Consider the following 16,047-nt stretch of genomic DNA (forward strand, 5'->3'; position numbering starts at 1 on the left):
CCGGCGTAGAGGGCGTTGCCGTAGTCCAGACGGCTGGTGACGAGGGCCAGGGTGACCGTCTTCCTGGTCTCGGTGGGGATCCACCGGAAGATCTTCCGTAGCATGCGCAGGATGTTGAAGCACGACGAGGAGACGGCGTTGACTTGTCTGGTCATGGAGAGGGAGGAGTCTAGGATGAAGCCCAGGTTGCGTGCGTGGTCTGTCGGTTTGGGTGCGGTGCCCAGGGCGGGGGGCCACCAGGAGTCGTCCCAGGCGGAGGGCGAGGAGCCCAGGATGAGGACTTCCGTCTTGTCTGAGTTCAGTCTCAGGCGGCTGGTCGTCATCCACTCGGCTACGTCTTTCATCCCTTCGTAAAGGTTGGCTCTGGCGGCGGCGGGGTCGTTGGTCAGGGAGAGGATCAGCTGGGTGTCGTCCGCGTAGGAGATGATGTTGAGGTTGTGCTGGCGTGCGATGGCCGCGAGGGGGCTCATGTAGACGTTGAAGAGGGTGGGGCTCAGCGAGGATCCTTGAGGGACGCCGCAGATGACTTCGGTGGCCTCTGACTTGTACGGTGGTAGACGGACTCTCTGTGTTCTTCCGTCGAGGAAGGAGATGATCCATTCCAGTGCTTTCTCCTGGATTCCGACGTTGCTGAGGCGCTGCACTAGGGTGCGGTGGCAGACAGTGTCGAAAGCCGCGGAGAGGTCTAGGAGGATGAGGGCCGCTGTTTCTCCGTTGTCCATCAGGGCTCGGATGTCATCGGTGGCAGCGATGAGGGCGGTCTCGGTGCTGTGGTTGGCTCGGAAGCCAGACTGGGAGGGGTCGAGGGATCCATTTGTCTCGAGGAAGGCGGCCAGCTGTTTGTTGACGGTCTTCTCGATGACTTTATGACAATATGACACTGTTGCCAAGCTGACCTATAAAACGGTGGTCAAGGCTTATCACCGGGACATTCGCCTGGAAAAAAAAGCGTATCTAGCCAGGAGAATTGATGCTGCTTCCAACTCTTGCAAGGAGATATTCTCCATCGTGAGAGAATTTACCTCACCTTGGTCGAACACCTCGGACCAAAAACCATCTGGTACCTGGGCTGCGGATCTTGCTGATTTCTTTACGAGCAAGATCCAACGCATCCAGGAGTCATTCCTAGTACCAATGTCTGTGGGCCAAACTGAACGTGACATCAACACACTGCCACAGGCTGGGCCTAGGGTGACGTTGAGTGTGTTTCCTCCAATCTCTGCTCCGGACTCCCTGGCTTTAATGGGCAATTTAAAATCGGGTTCTCCCCTTGACCCATGCCCGGCTAAATTTCTAGCGAAAGTCGCGGAGGTGATCAACCCGTTGGCTAATCCGCTTTTGAATCTTTCGCTGAGGCTAGGTGTGGTCCCGCAAACCTGGAAGCAGGCGATGGTGATACCCTTGCTTAAAAAATCTGGCCTAGACCCGAAGGCCCCAGTCAATTATAGGCCCATCTCCCTGCTGCCGGCCCTCACGAAGATTCTGGAAAAGCACGTTCAAGGCGTGCTTTCCAATTTTCTTGAATCTAATGAGATCTTGCACGCCACCCAATCGGGCTTTCGTCCCCATCTTAGCACGGAGACTGCGCTCCTGGAGGTTTCGGAAACCATTAAAGGGGTTCTGGACTCTGGGGGCAAAGTCATGCTGGTGATGTTAGACCTGTCGGCGGCTTTCGACACCGTTCCCCATGATGGTCTTCTCGCAAGACTTCGCGAGATAGGCATACGGGGGACGGTGTTCGACTGGTTTTCTTCCTTTCTTGCCGGCCGCCGGCAGACGATCTGGGCCCCGCCTGATTCCGCCGTGATGCCGCCTCTGGGAGTTGGGGTCCCTCAGGGCTCTATTTTGAGCCCGACCCTCTTTAACATCATTATGACCCCGTTGGCGGCACTGGTGGAGTCGCATGGTGCCCAGATCGTATCCTATGCGGATGACACCCAGCTCCTCTTCTCGTGTACGAGAGGAGGCGACTTTGATGGGGAGAGTATTCGGGATTGCCTTGGGGCTGTTTTTCATTGGTTCCATCTAAACAGCCTTAAGTGCAATTCCGACAAGTCCGAAGTACTGTTCTTTGGGTGTGACACCGAACCCGTCTGGCAGACTTGGTGGCCACGGGATATGTTCCCTCCATCCTGTTCCTCTCAGGTTGCAAAGAATCTAGGGGTGAAGCTGGATAACAGGTTAACCTTGAAATCTCAGATCCTAGGGGTGTCGGGCATGTGCTTTGGCATCCTTAGGATGCTGCGGAGGTTTCTTCCTCTGTTATCCGTGGAACATAGGACGCTGACAGTTCAGGCTCTGATTGGGTCCAGGTTGGATTATTCCAACATTCTCTACCTGGGCCTTCCAGAGTTCTTGCTGCAGCGCCTTCAAGTGGTGCAGAACGCCGCGGCTAGGGCAATCTTTGGCCTTAGTAGGCGCTCTAGTGCCTCGGGCTTGCTGGTAACGTTACATTGGTTGCCCATCCGCAAGAGGATCGCCTTTAAGGCTCTGACCTTGGTCTATAAAGCTCTTCACAAGGGGGGAGCTAAGTACCTTCAAAAGAGACTGGTCTTTTATCATCCGACCAGATCTCTGAGATCGGAATCCCTGCACCTTGCTGTTGTCCCTCGGGTAAAGAAAGCGCGCCTTGGCGGGCGCTCTTTTGGATTGCTGGCATCTCAGCTATGGAACTCTTTGCCGCTGGCCCTGCGGGGAGCCACTAGCTTGCTGGTTTTTAGGAAAGGCCTTAAAACGTGGCTTTTTACTCAGTAGCCGTTCTCTCTTGAATTCCTGGCTTACTGCTCTTTTAGTCTTTCTTTTGGTGTTATGTTATTATGTTGCAGCTTCTTTGCCTTCTCCAATAAAAGCGCCGGGACACTCTTTTTGAGTAGCCGTGCGCTATAAAAATGAACTAATAACATAACATAACATAACACTTTGGCTGGAAATGGGAGGAGCGAGATGGGGCGGTAATTCTTGAGTTTGGTGGGGTCCGCTGTAGGTTTCTTGAGTAGGGCGCTGAGTTCGGCGTGCTTCCAGCTCTCCGGGAAGGTGGCGGTGTCGAAGGAGGTGTTGATGATGTCCCGCAGGTGGGGTGCGATGACGGCGTCGGCCTTGTTGAAGACGTGGTGAGGGCATGGGTCAGTTGGAGATCCGGAGTGGATAGAGTTCATCATGCGGACGGTGTCATCGGTGCTGATCGGAGTCCAGGCGCGGAGGGTGGTGGTGGGGGGCGGTGGTTCGGTCGTGGCGTGCGTCGGTTGGGTGCTGAAGCTGTTGTGTATGTCCGCGATCTTGTTGTGGAAGTAGGAGGCGAGGGAGTTGCAGAGGTCTTGCGATGGGGTGATGTCGTTGTTTCCGGCGTTGGGGTTGGAGAGCTCTTTCACGATGTTGAAGAGTTCCTTGCTGTTGTGTGCGTTGTTGTCCAGCCGGTCCTTGAATGCAGTTTTCTTGGTGGCGCGGATCAGTTGGTGGTGCTTCCGGGTGGCAAGCTTGAGGGTGGTCATGTTGTCCGGTGTTGGTTCTCTTCTCCAGGCTTTCTCGAGGGCTCGGCAGTTCTTCTTGGAGCTCTTGAGTTCGTCGGTGAACCATGGGGCCTTCTTGCTGCCGGGTCTGCTGGGCGGGGTCCTCAGTGGGGCGAGTTCGTCCGCGCAGTTGCTGATCCACTTCGTGAGGTTGTCGGCGGCCTGGCTGGGGTTCGCTGAGCTGGAGGGAGGGTGCTGGCTCAGGGACGCGGCGAGCTGGTCGGCTGTGATCTTGTTCCAGCTTCTTCGAGCAACCTGTTGCAGGTGGTGGTGGATCGTCGCTCTTTTGAAGGTGAAGTGGACGCAGCTGTGGTCCGTCCAGTGGAGTCCGGTGGCGTGGCTGAAGGCGATGTCTTTGCTGGATGAGAAGACAGCGTCGAGTGTGTGTCCGGCGAGGTGGGTGGGGGTGGACACCAGCTGCTTGAGGCCGAGGTTGGCTAGGTTGTCGAGCAGGGTGATGGTGTTGCGGTCGTTGTTGTTCTCCAGGTGGAAGTTGATGTCCCCCAGGAGGATGTAGTCAGCGGAGGGGAGGGCCTGCGGGCTGATGAAGTCGGCGATGTCCTCGCTGAATTGTGTGCGTGGTCCCGGGGGTCGGTAGATCAGGGTGCCTCTGAGGGTGGTCTTCGGGTCGGTGTGGATCTGGAAGTGCAGGTGTTCGGCGGTTGTCAGGGTGTCATCGGTGTTGGTCGTGATGCGGATGGTGTCCCTGTGGATGATGGCGATGCCTTCTCCTGTGTTGTTGATGCGATCCCTTCGGATGATCTTGTAGCCCTCTGGGATGGCGATGGCGATGTCGGGCGCTGAGGAGTCGTTCATCCAGGTTTCCGTGAGGAAGGCGACATCAGGAGCTGTGGTGTCGAGGAGGTTCCAGAGTTCGATGGCGTGTCTGTGGACGGAGCGGGTGTTGAGGAGGATGCACTTCAGGTGGTTGCTGCTGCTGTTCGGCTTGGCGGGTGTTGGTGCGGGGCAGGTCCGGATGCAGGTGAACTTGCAGGCGTGGCAGCTGAAGGGTCCGTGGGTCCGTTTCGGGGTGGCTCGGTTACAGCCTGGGATTCGGCCGGTGTTGAGTGCGTTGATGGTGGCGGCGTCGTAGGTCCGGCGGGAGGGCTGGGGTCTGCGAGGGCCAGGGTTCCTGGCCCTGGGCGCGGTCCAGGCGCAGACGGGCTTACCTTTGGCGCGCCTTCGGCGCACAATCGGCGTGCCCGCTGCGCGTGCACGCTGCGCGTTGGCCACTCTGCCATAAGAGGAGAGTGGGGGGGGCGGAGCGAGGGAGGGGCAGCTGGGAGGCGGGAGCGGGGCGGCGAATGGGAAGGCTCCTGGTGGAGGGGGGCGGGGCCGCAGGGGATCAGCGGCGGGTAGCGGGGATGTGGCGGGGGCACAGCGGGAGTAAAAACGGCGGGAAAAAACGGCGGGAAAAGCGGCGGACTGGGCAAGAGACTGGCAGGAAGAAAAAAGCTGGGCAAAGCGGGGGAAAGCAGTCCCAACACAGGGGGGACAGACCAGAGTGCAGAGGCAGAGGCAGGAAAAGAAAAGGTCACGCAGGCAGCAGAGGCGGCGCTGCGCTTCAGAAGCAGAGACCACGCCTCGTGGTCAGGGGCACAGCTGCGAGCAGCGGCGGGAACGGGCAGCAGGGCACACCCACGGGGAGTGTGCGCAGTGCGTGGAGGAGTGACCGGCCCAGAGGCACCGAGGTCACAGGTCACCACTGCGTGCACTCCTCCCTATATGCTCCAGTGGGAGGGAGGGGCAGCTGGGAGGCGGGAGCGGGGCGGCGAATGGGAAGGCTCCTGGTGGAGGGGGGCGGGGCCGCAGGGGATCAGCGGCGGGGAGCGGGGATGTGGCGGGGGCACAGCGGGAGTAAAAACGGCGGGAAAAAACGGCGGGAAAAGCGGCGGACTGGGCAAGAGACTGGCAGGAAGAAAAAAGCTGGGCAAAGCGGGGGAAAGCAGTCCCAACACAGGGGGGACAGACCAGAGTGCAGAGGCAGAGGCAGGAAAAGAAAAGGTCACGCAGGCAGCAGAGGCGGCGCTGCGCTTCAGAAGCAGAGACCACGCCTCGTGGTCAGGGGCACAGCTGCGAGCAGCGGCGGGAACGGGCAGCAGGGCACACCCACGGGGAGTGTGCGCAGTGCGTGGAGGAGTGACCGGCCCAGAGGCACAGAGGTCACAGGTCACCACTGCGTGCACTCTTCCCTATATGCTCCAGTGGGAGGGAGGGGCAGCTGGGAGGCGGGAGCGGGGCGGCGAATGGGAAGGCTCCTGGTGGAGGGGGGCGGGGCCGCAGGGGATCAGCGGCGGGGAGCGGGGATGTGGCGGGGGCACAGCGGGAGTAAAAACGGCGGGAAAAAACGGCGGGAAAAGCGGCGGACTGGGCAAGAGACTGGCAGGAAGAAAAAAGCTGGGCAAAGCGGGGGAAAGCAGTCCCAACACAGGGGGGACAGACCAGAGTGCAGAGGCAGAAGCAGGAAAAGAAAAGGTCACGCAGGCAGCAGAGGCGGCGCTGCGCTTCAGAAGCAGAGACCACGCCTCGTGGTCAGGGGCACAGCTGCGAGCAGCGGCGGGAACGGACAGCAGGGCACACCCACGGGGAGTGTGCGCAGTGCGTGGAGGAGTGACCGGCCCAGAGGCACCGAGGTCAAATTTAATGCAAAATAAACGGAATTTCTCCTTATCTCCCCACCCAAAAATAATTCAGACATTCAGGAATGGATCAAGGCTATCACAGCGTTAAACTGCCCTCCTACCATTGTGGACTCTGCTAAATCTCTGAGAATAACCCTAGACTGCAACTTGAATATGCGTGGCCATATCAACTCGATGGTCAAAACTGCCATATTTCACCTCAGCTACCTAAGACACCCCCAACATAAAAATAGCAACCCAGGCACTAGTCATCTCCAGACTAGAATATGGATGCTCTACCCTCTCAGGTCTACCCAAGAAATCTTTGGCCCCATTGAAAGCCTGCCTCAATGCCATCGCCAGGTTCAAAGAAATTCGACCATATCTCTCCCCACCGTAAAGCTCTAAACTGGCTTCCTCTCGAGGCCAAAATCCAACTTAAGCTGGCTTGCATCACTCACCAGGCTCTATACTCCAATTTCCCATCTTTTCTCGCCCGGAAATTCTTGAAATCCGGAGCAGCCAGAAACTCACCGTCTGCCAGAGACCCTTTGCTCCAACCAGCACGCTTGCGGAGAAAAAAAACATACAATCGGGCCTTCTCTGGGGCCGCCCCAAGAATATGGAACTCACTCCCGCCCACCATCAGAAGACTTCCTTCTTTGGCACATTTTAAAAAAGAGGCCAAAAATTTCCTCATGGGCAAATTCCTCTCCTAACGCTTGCATTTCAGTCACCTCAGCGACTCTGTTTCTCCTTCTATTACAGCATTACCCATGGTTGTTTCAGATGATAACTACCCAGCACTTCTGGGCATCCCATCTGGGAATTGAGACAGCTTGTTTTCTCGTATAATGTATCTAACTGTTTTATCCCAACTGTATCCGGGATATGTTACTGCCTATTATTTCTTTCCTTGTATAATGCATCTACCTTTTCTTATCCCATTTATATCCACCCATCCAAAGTCTGTTTATACCACCTGTCAATCCTGTAAAGCGCTCTGATACCCTCACGAGTCTTGTTTGCGCTCTAAAATACTCCAAAATAAAATAATTTAAAAAAAAATGGCAGAAAGGCAGATTAGTGTGCCTAACTCTTATCAGCCTTCTACCAGTATGGTCCGTGAGGGAATCTAAAAAGAAATTCTTAGAAAATGGATCAGGCTATGGGTTTGAGAGCACTGTGGGGCCTAACTTTGATCTTATTAAATCAGAAACAAAAGAACCTATATAGTTCTATCCCTTTGAAGACAGGTCAGTCGATCCGGAACTTCCCGGGTTACAACTAAACTTAGTACATTTTCCTCATAATTCCTACACCTACAATGTAAAATTGGTGATAGGGAATAACTTTGAGAGATGGAGGCAGGGTCACTCTAGAACTCTTACAGACATGTTAGATGGGGGATCTAGCAAATCTTTTGACACCTGTAAAAGAAAAAAAGATTTTGGGTGTGTCAATGCATGCAAATGCATCACTGGGTATTGCAACCTGAGGTAGTAGATGCTAGGCTGCTAATACTTTATTACCCACCAACAGGTGGGCTCCAGGGGATACCACAGCTTTAAGTGATCTTAAAAGAAGTGGGACTGAGAGGGAGGAAGAGGTAACAGAAGCATTGGTCCTTGCCCCTGGGCAGAGATATTGCTGATAAGGAATGGGATGATCTTTAGCTATGGAACTCACTGCCTGTACATCTTCGCCTGGAAACCGACCACAAAAAATTCCGCAAAGCCCTCAAAACCTGGCTATTCTAGCACTCTGCCCTACCCTTCTGGTTCTCTGAATATCTGCCTTCGCTATGAGACCTATGCGTAAAATACCCACTTAATAAATACCTAATACATATACACATACAGAATACTGTGAACATTTTTAGGATGATGATTCATAGATATATTGCATACAAATTAATGTTTCAGTGTTAATATTCTCCTCTGCGTTTGCAGAAAATGTATCTCTATTGGATCAGTGTTGGTGTTGTGATATGACTGAAAGAACTATGTATTATTATATTTGATAGGATTGTATTTAAATAGGGGTGTGCTGAGAGGTGTCCTCAGTCACATAAGAGGGATGCTCACTTTCTCTATACTACAGGATGAGATCACCAGTATTCAATGTTTGAAAGACCTAGTGGCCATTCATATGGTTCAGGTGGACAGAATGCTGTTAACACATATGCTGAGAGCAACTAAGGTGCACTGGAAAAAGTTGTGAACCACGAGTAATTGAACACGGGTTTCTCAAGTTCTGACAGTTCTTGGCCATGTAAAAGGTGTCTCAAAACAAAACAGTGAAAAATGTTTCCACAAAATGTGAAGCCCCTGCGTACACTACCTGTCTTCACTGGAGCAATACTAGGTCAATTTACATAGGTGAGAGTGAACCCCATTTTATAGTATATCTCGGCAAACTAAATTCTTTAGCTATTTTCCCGTTTGTTTGTATCAGGGCCCTCAATTTTTGTATACATTTCCAATAAGTTTTCCAAGTGGTTTTGGAAAACCAAAAGTCTTTGATTCGACTTTGTATGAAACACTCACCCTCTGTAAACACACAACAGCCCCATGGTTTGTAGAATGGTAGTTCTTATTCATTATGTTCAACAAAGCCCTACTGTTATTTTTCCCATAACGACCCCCATTCCTTTTTTTAGGAAAAGTGTTCTTTAATGTATGTGGGAACTGTACATTTTGTTAAGAACTACTTTATGGATTTATCTCCATACAAGTTATTGGGTAGTTAATATTTGACAGTTGCAGGCTCAGCATTCCTGCTCCATTTTAATGGCTGCAACATGAATGAATGACATAGAAACTCAAGGAGATTGGTTTTCAAATCACCATGCTTCTGTTTACTTAGTGTTAAGATAAGGCATAACTGGAGTGTTAGGGCTGAGCTATTTGTATGTGATTATTATTAGTTGATTGTAAAGTTGTAGGCAATTGATGCTGATGCAGCAGATCTCTTTATATCTGAAGGTTCTAGTATAGTTATTATACAGGAGTCTGCACTGGTCATATGGACTTTTGGTTGTCAACTGAAAGCGTATGAAAGGAGCTAGCATCAGCAACACATTTCAATAACAGGAGAAAGTTTTGACTCCACAAAAACAACAATGATTTGCAAAACATGAAGGTTTTATAAGCGAAATTAGTAAACGTTACCAATCAGTCATTTGGTAAGTCAATTTATCCAAAAATTATGAATATCTATATTGTTGTGCAGTCTGAATTTGTATAATTTAATAAGCAAAAGATGCAAACTATAATAATTTAGAGTACACAAAATATAATGTTAATTGGTTCCATGAATACATTTCCTTACTCTAAACAAAGCATCAAAAGTGATGGAAATTCAGAGGAACCAAATTAAGGTTTGAGAGGAAGGCACAGGTACTCAAGCATAAAGCTTAATTCCCTGGGCAGGGGAATCCGCAGAGTCTGAGAAAGGTCTTCTCCCAGCGAAGTCAAGACGGGATCTGCTAAACTATTCTAAACAACACTCAATTAATATAGAAGATTCTGGGAGATTCTTCTCACCAACTTCCTCTGGATGGTCCAATCAGGAGACTCTCCAGGTTCCCATGGTCCGACAAAGAGGTACACAACTGCACAGACTTGAAATTAGCAAAAGTTTGGTCTGCCTGGTACAGGAGGTGCTCTCCCATCTCCACACACTTCATGTCCCGGGCCAAATTTCAATTAGCCTAGCTAATCAAACAGTTCCCAACAATAAACAAAGCCCTATTTTAACTGATGAGCACTTCTTGATACTACACCTTCAGAGGAGAGATGAACATGAAACTTGCAATGCATTCATTAAATGAGCAATTTGAGTGGCTGAGGCATAAGCACAAGTCCGTTCAATATTATGGGGGAAAACATGGTGACCAACCTGGTACCGTTAACATGAGTATAAACTATGATTATGTATGTGGCTTTCACTACAGGTAAATGCAGCCACCTACTGACAATTTATTAATATGGTGCACACATATTAATATGGTTATCGTATAATCAGTAAATATTATCGATAAGTGCATGAAGCACTAAATTATGCAACAACAATAGAATAACTCATCTGTCATTGATTACCTTTTATTTAATTTCATTTCATATGGGGGATCTGTTGGATGTTTTGAAACTCTCCTGAACCATTTAATTTGATATGTTATGAGATGTCTGCTTAGTATTGATTCAAAGAATTAAAAATGTTGCACTCCTTTTACAATCCATATCTTATTCACAAAACAATAAGTCTGTGAGTCTGTAAACATTTTGTGTAGTTTTACTAATTTTGTTGATTCACAGAAGTAAGGGCCGTGAGGTATGCCAGTCTGTTCTGTTCCTATAACAGGAATGTCCACGTCATAAGATCCGGTGCACAATATTGGAATTCATGTCCAGTTACACCGTTTTTCCTCTTTGTTTCTTTAAATAGATTCAATATGGGAAAATCCCCTTTTCTACAACGCTAGAAAAAATAGGGGTCCTGCTGTGGCTCTCCAAGTCTCTTGTAGTAGGCATTAGTAAAGAAGTGCAGTGATTGTGGGGAAAGGCAGTGAAAATATTTAACTGCCTTCAAAGGTATGACGTTTGGATGTTCACTACGTGGACAATATCACATTCCATTTCGCCCTTCAACCCATAGTTACAACTTTCCATCTCAATAGGCATTTGTGACTAGAAAAACTGGTAAACCCTAAGTCTATCAGGATTTGTAATTTACAGTTACATCTGCCTTATTTGTTTGCCTTCGAGTATGGCCTAAGCACTGAAAATTGTTAAAAAAAAATATACGCCTAAAGGGCATAAATGATAACTAAAAGAAAGAAATGAAACAGTTGAAATGGTTTACTAATAGAAATGAAATCTGTTTCTTTCAGTCACAGAAGATCTTCTAAGACGCCGAGCTGAACATAACAACTGTGAAATTTTTTCACTGGAAGAAATCTCTCTTCACCAACAAGAAATAGAAAGGATCGAATATATTGACAAATGGTGTAGAGATTTAAAAATTCTATATCTACAAAATAACCTAATTCCAAAAATAGGTAAGCTGAACGGAATGAATGTATAATTACTATGATTTTATCGCATAACGATAGCATTGAAATGTTCAATTACTTTTCATTAGAATGATGAGCATTACCTATTCTCAGTTTCAGAAGTTATTTGTTCTTAACTTCCATATTTTGTTAAGTTTAAAGCGTACGTTTTAAGTCTTTAAACAAAATATTTAATTCTTATCCAATTTTCGAATTGTGCACTGAATGCCAAATGTAGCTGTGTTCTATTGGTTGGTGAAGTTGAATCCTAATGCATCCTCCATTTTGATATTTTGTTCTCACCCTCTTCTCCCTCTGCTTTGGGCCAGTATGGCCACGTCTGTCGGTTGCAAGTGTTTAAATTGAACTGTTTGTGTTCAGGTGGCTCACCAGGCATCGCTGAGCAGAAATGTGGAAAGAAAATGACACATACGTCTTAATGAAGACTACAAATACCATTTTAAAAATGGTGTACAGGCATGCCACATAATATTTTGTGATTAAATTGGGTCAGACACACTTCTACTTACCAACTATGCCTAAAATACATAAAGGACAGTGCCCTTCACAAAACATTGTCTGCTGGAGGGCAAGTGCAGGCCAAGCGTAGCCGAAATTAATTCCCAGATGCAGATAATGTTAAATCAAATATTTTCCTTATACTAAAAGTTCCCATTGCCGTCCACACAAGACAGAGCCTAGAGCTGATGGTAAGGGCAGGTGTTATCTCCTCTTTTGCTTAGACTGTGATTCTGCTGTAGTTTTTCTCTCCCAATGAGCAGCACCCCATATGACATAGATGACTGCTAGCATCAGTTTAGAATATTGCAAATACATCTGAACTCACAAAGATGTCCGTTGATGAAAGTGTTGAGCTTGGAGCACTCGTGGTCACTTTCAAAATCGCTAATGTGCGGCCTTCTCTTATTTTAATTAACACGTGGATGATTTGGAACGGGCACATTTACATTGAGATGTTGTCTCCTTCTGACTTTGGGAAAGTAACTAAAAGGCACCTAAACTATAATTAATCATATTTATTAATAAAAAAGCAACACCTCAGAAGCTGGTGTATGAGTAAGGATGAATCTGTGATTCACACTTGATACTGGTATGGCATACAGAATTATACTTCCTCCAGCACAGTTTTAAGAAAGCCCTAGCAGGGATCTTCCATTTTTGTGCGCCGTGCATATATAGCGCATATGGAGGGAAGACTGTACGACTGAGGGAGAGTGGCCTGCATTTTTCTTTTGAGGAGAAATCTGGTGTTGGACTTGTAGGAAAAGAGAAGAGCTGGAAAAATATTTTGTGTGCGGCATAAAAAGTTACTCTAAAAAAGCACTAATGTAGTTTTCCATCACTTGTTCTCCTGGGTATTGTCCCTAATGTAAACAATCAACACTAGCATTGCTTTGAAGTGAAGTATGCATGCAGAAGTACAACTTGGTCATGGTTCAAGATTGATGCAAGAGATTATGGTGAATCCCCAAAAGTTAGACAAATACATAATTAGTAGATGGAAATGTGTGGAATTCTATGAAAATCTAGATATTTGCTTTTATCTTTTTTGCTGCTATACGCCTATTACATGCCAATTGAAATCATAAGTCTTTCCACTGAACACGTCTACTATTATATTAGAAGAAAAGTTTAATTTTGATTCAACACATTTTTTCTTAATAGTTTTCTTTTTACCTTAGGACTTGATACAAATCAGTTAGATTGTATTTTTAAAAGACAGAAGGTTAAATAAAATCAAAGTGTTATGAAAAACCGTCATTTCTGTTGCTAAATTGCCTCAGAATTGATGATTTTGTTTATATTGCTTGTCTTCACTGTCTGTCTTTTGTTTTTGTCTACCAAGCAATATTGTTCGGTTTTTTTTCTCCAGAAAATGTAAGCAGACTAAAGAAGCTGGAATATTTAAACCTAGCCTTGAATAACATTGAAATAGTTGAGAATTTGGAGGGTGAGTTATTTTTTATTCTTGCATGCAGAAATTTTGTTTGAACTATGCTAGTATGGTAATAAACATGGCAAAAACTACATTATTCTTTTAACTCCAGCATGGTATGTTCCATAGGAATACATTTCTGAATGAAAATGTTGTGCTTTGGACTCCTATTGTCGAAATTGTTATACACTTGCATTTATATGTTATTAAATATCCCTCTTCGTGAGGACACGTAAGAGTAGTAGACACACATTTACCTCGCACAAGCAGCGTGCATTGAAATTGATACACACAACTGAACACGTCTAAAACATCCTACAACGGAATAAGTCAGGCACACCCACACCTGCATTTCTGAACACCCATACGAAAGTATATTAATCATATTTCTTTTCCTTGTCAGGATGTGAATCACTTCAAAAACTTGACCTAACAGTGAATTTTGTTGGACATCTATCTAGTATCGAAAGCCTTAAACACAACATACATCTTCAGGAACTTTTCTTGGTAGGAAACCCCTGCACCGAGTTTGAAGGCTACAGAGAGTTTGTAGTGGCAACGCTGAAACAATTGAAGGTATGTTCTTTTAGTGAAAATCATTCTTCAGTAAATAATGTGCATATTTTCCCTCGCAAGAAGATAGTGTTTCATCTCTGCAGATCTGGGTCACTTTACCACAAGGCATATATTAGTAATGTCTTTCAAAAAGAAAAAAATCAAACAAATTCGTTTTTTTGTCAGAATATCGGAAATACATAAGCCTAACGTGCATTTAGCTACGGATATTTAAATCTAATATAAGAACAAACGTCTATTGCTGCAGAGCTGGCAGTGAATTTCTTTTAAAGTCTTCCTTCATGGGTTTCTATCCTCTTTTTATTTTAATTTAGTCATTGTCATTACTTATTCTTGATATTGCATGCCCTTCTGCTTCCAATGCCATGTCTCAGTTGTGACTGATTGATATCTTGTTCTGGCCTCCAATGTGGGAATTATGCAAACAGTCTCTGGAAGGGAAAAGCTCAGATAGCTCAGTGTAACTATCACTGCACACAGGCAGAATATAACCTTTCATAGCTTTTGTAACAGTATGTTTCAGTTCAGTTAAGGACTTGTAGGCAAGTATTATGCACTTCTTTTTTTCTGTATTTCTACTCCAAGACTTGAATTAACAGTAAAACCATATGTTCAACATCTCAGAAAGAAATACATTTCCTATAAGACCAGGAACGTATGCCAATAGCACTCTGAAATCAACCAATCACATAAAACACTCTATAATGTCCGATCACAACTAAAACACATGCCTTTCTCTTTTCTGCCTTTAATGTGTGTGTGTTTAACCTCCAGTAAGAACGTCACTCTTGCTTCTGATCACAACCTGCAATCAGCAGTGTGAAAAAAGCTTAACAATACACATCCATCGTATGTGTACCAAATATAGCATCAATTGGCGATCATAAAGTAAAATAGTGACACATTAGCATTCTGAAACTTATAATATAACTATATTAAACGATGAATACATGTTAGAACACTCATGTGTGCGTTATGTGGTGTTGTTCTCTAAGGGTGGTGAAAAACCCTGAAGGTTCATCTGATATCAGGTGGAGATATGTATTACATCTGTGTGTTAATAGAATTGAAACCTTCTGTTATGGAAGCCAGGAATGTTTACATTTTATGTCAAGCCTCAGGTGAGGAATATGCATGGTAAGTCTCCATAATGTGGAGAACGTGATGTTCACATCCTCTGCATATACCTCTGGCGAACTTCATGTCATTAGCATTCCCAGAGGAAACCCTTCTGATGCATTCAAGTACCAGAGATTTTTCAGACTGCAAAGGAAGAGCTTCCTTTGCACACTGAATATTTTCTGGTTTCATATAAATAGGTTCTCAGTGGGTGTAACTATGTCTTCTGAGCACAGATCAAGATGGGAGAGGTAGTGCTACCTCTCCAATAAGGGTCCCTGCTTGGGAATTGGGCTAGGATCGTGGTCTCTAAACAGAGATCCACCCACCACACTACCAGCGAAGACTCTTGCGGGAGTCGGAGCAACTTCTATTGTCCACAGGGAAATGCACCCCTCTTAAATATTTAAAACCAATCTTAGCTCATCCCCTGGAGGTAGATTTGGATAATTTACCCCAAGCTATCCTCCTAGAGTGTGGGAGGCCAATAGACCACAAGGATTTGGTTTTGGGAATCCCCCTCTCCAGGTCAAGGGCAAGAGCCGCCGCCAGAAAAAAAGGTTTTCTGTCCCTCGGTGTAGGGGTAATGAGGTTTTACCTGCAGTATGCCCCCGGCTGCGAAAGACCAGTAGGACACAAGGAGAAAAAGGTTAAAAAAAAGAAGGATTGGGCAGTATTTGTCTGGCATCTTTATTTCTCTCCACCCCAGAACAGGCCCAGGCAATATTTCATCTTTTAGAAAAAAAATACTGGTGTACATGCAGCAATTTCTATCGGCCCTGGGGGAAGGGAAGCCTACTAGATACTAGGAAATTAAAACTAAATATATGTGTATATATATATATATATATATATATATATATATATATATATATATATATATATATATATATATATATTGCTTTGAATCTTCTAGCCCTCCAGTTCCCTTCTGGCAGAAGTCACGGCACAGCAGCAGCAAGTAAGTTTCAAAAAAACTTTATTTTTCACACACCATATGCAAGATTGCGTGCAAGATAGGACGGCCTACGCGTTTCGGCTTCTGCAGCCTTCCATATATATATATATGTCCACAGTAAACTCTACTGAATAAGCACAGTTTGGCACTCAATTGCAGTGCAAAAGTGTATATTTATTCAAGCAAAATCTTAGTAACTCAAATCTACACGTTTCGGCTGTGTAACAGCCTTTGTCAAGATGCTCGACTTCATC

General features: G+C 46.3%; 1 protein-coding gene across 1 annotated transcript in view; it reads left to right on the top strand.

Annotated features, from left to right (window-relative positions):
- Nucleotides 1-16,047, top strand: part of DNAAF11 (dynein axonemal assembly factor 11) — a 200,030-nt gene that overhangs the window by 66,730 nt on the left and 117,253 nt on the right. The window contains exons 2-4 of the mRNA XM_078686746.1: nt 11,022-11,189; nt 13,078-13,155; nt 13,544-13,716. Coding sequence (XP_078542872.1) covers nt 11,022-11,189; nt 13,078-13,155; nt 13,544-13,716 — 419 coding nt within the window. The remainder of the gene's footprint in view (nt 1-11,021; nt 11,190-13,077; nt 13,156-13,543; nt 13,717-16,047) is intronic.

The sequence above is a fragment of the Lissotriton helveticus genome, chromosome 4_1 (genome assembly GCF_964261635.1).
Source record: "Lissotriton helveticus chromosome 4_1, aLisHel1.1, whole genome shotgun sequence".
NCBI lineage: Eukaryota > Metazoa > Chordata > Amphibia > Caudata > Salamandridae > Lissotriton > Lissotriton helveticus.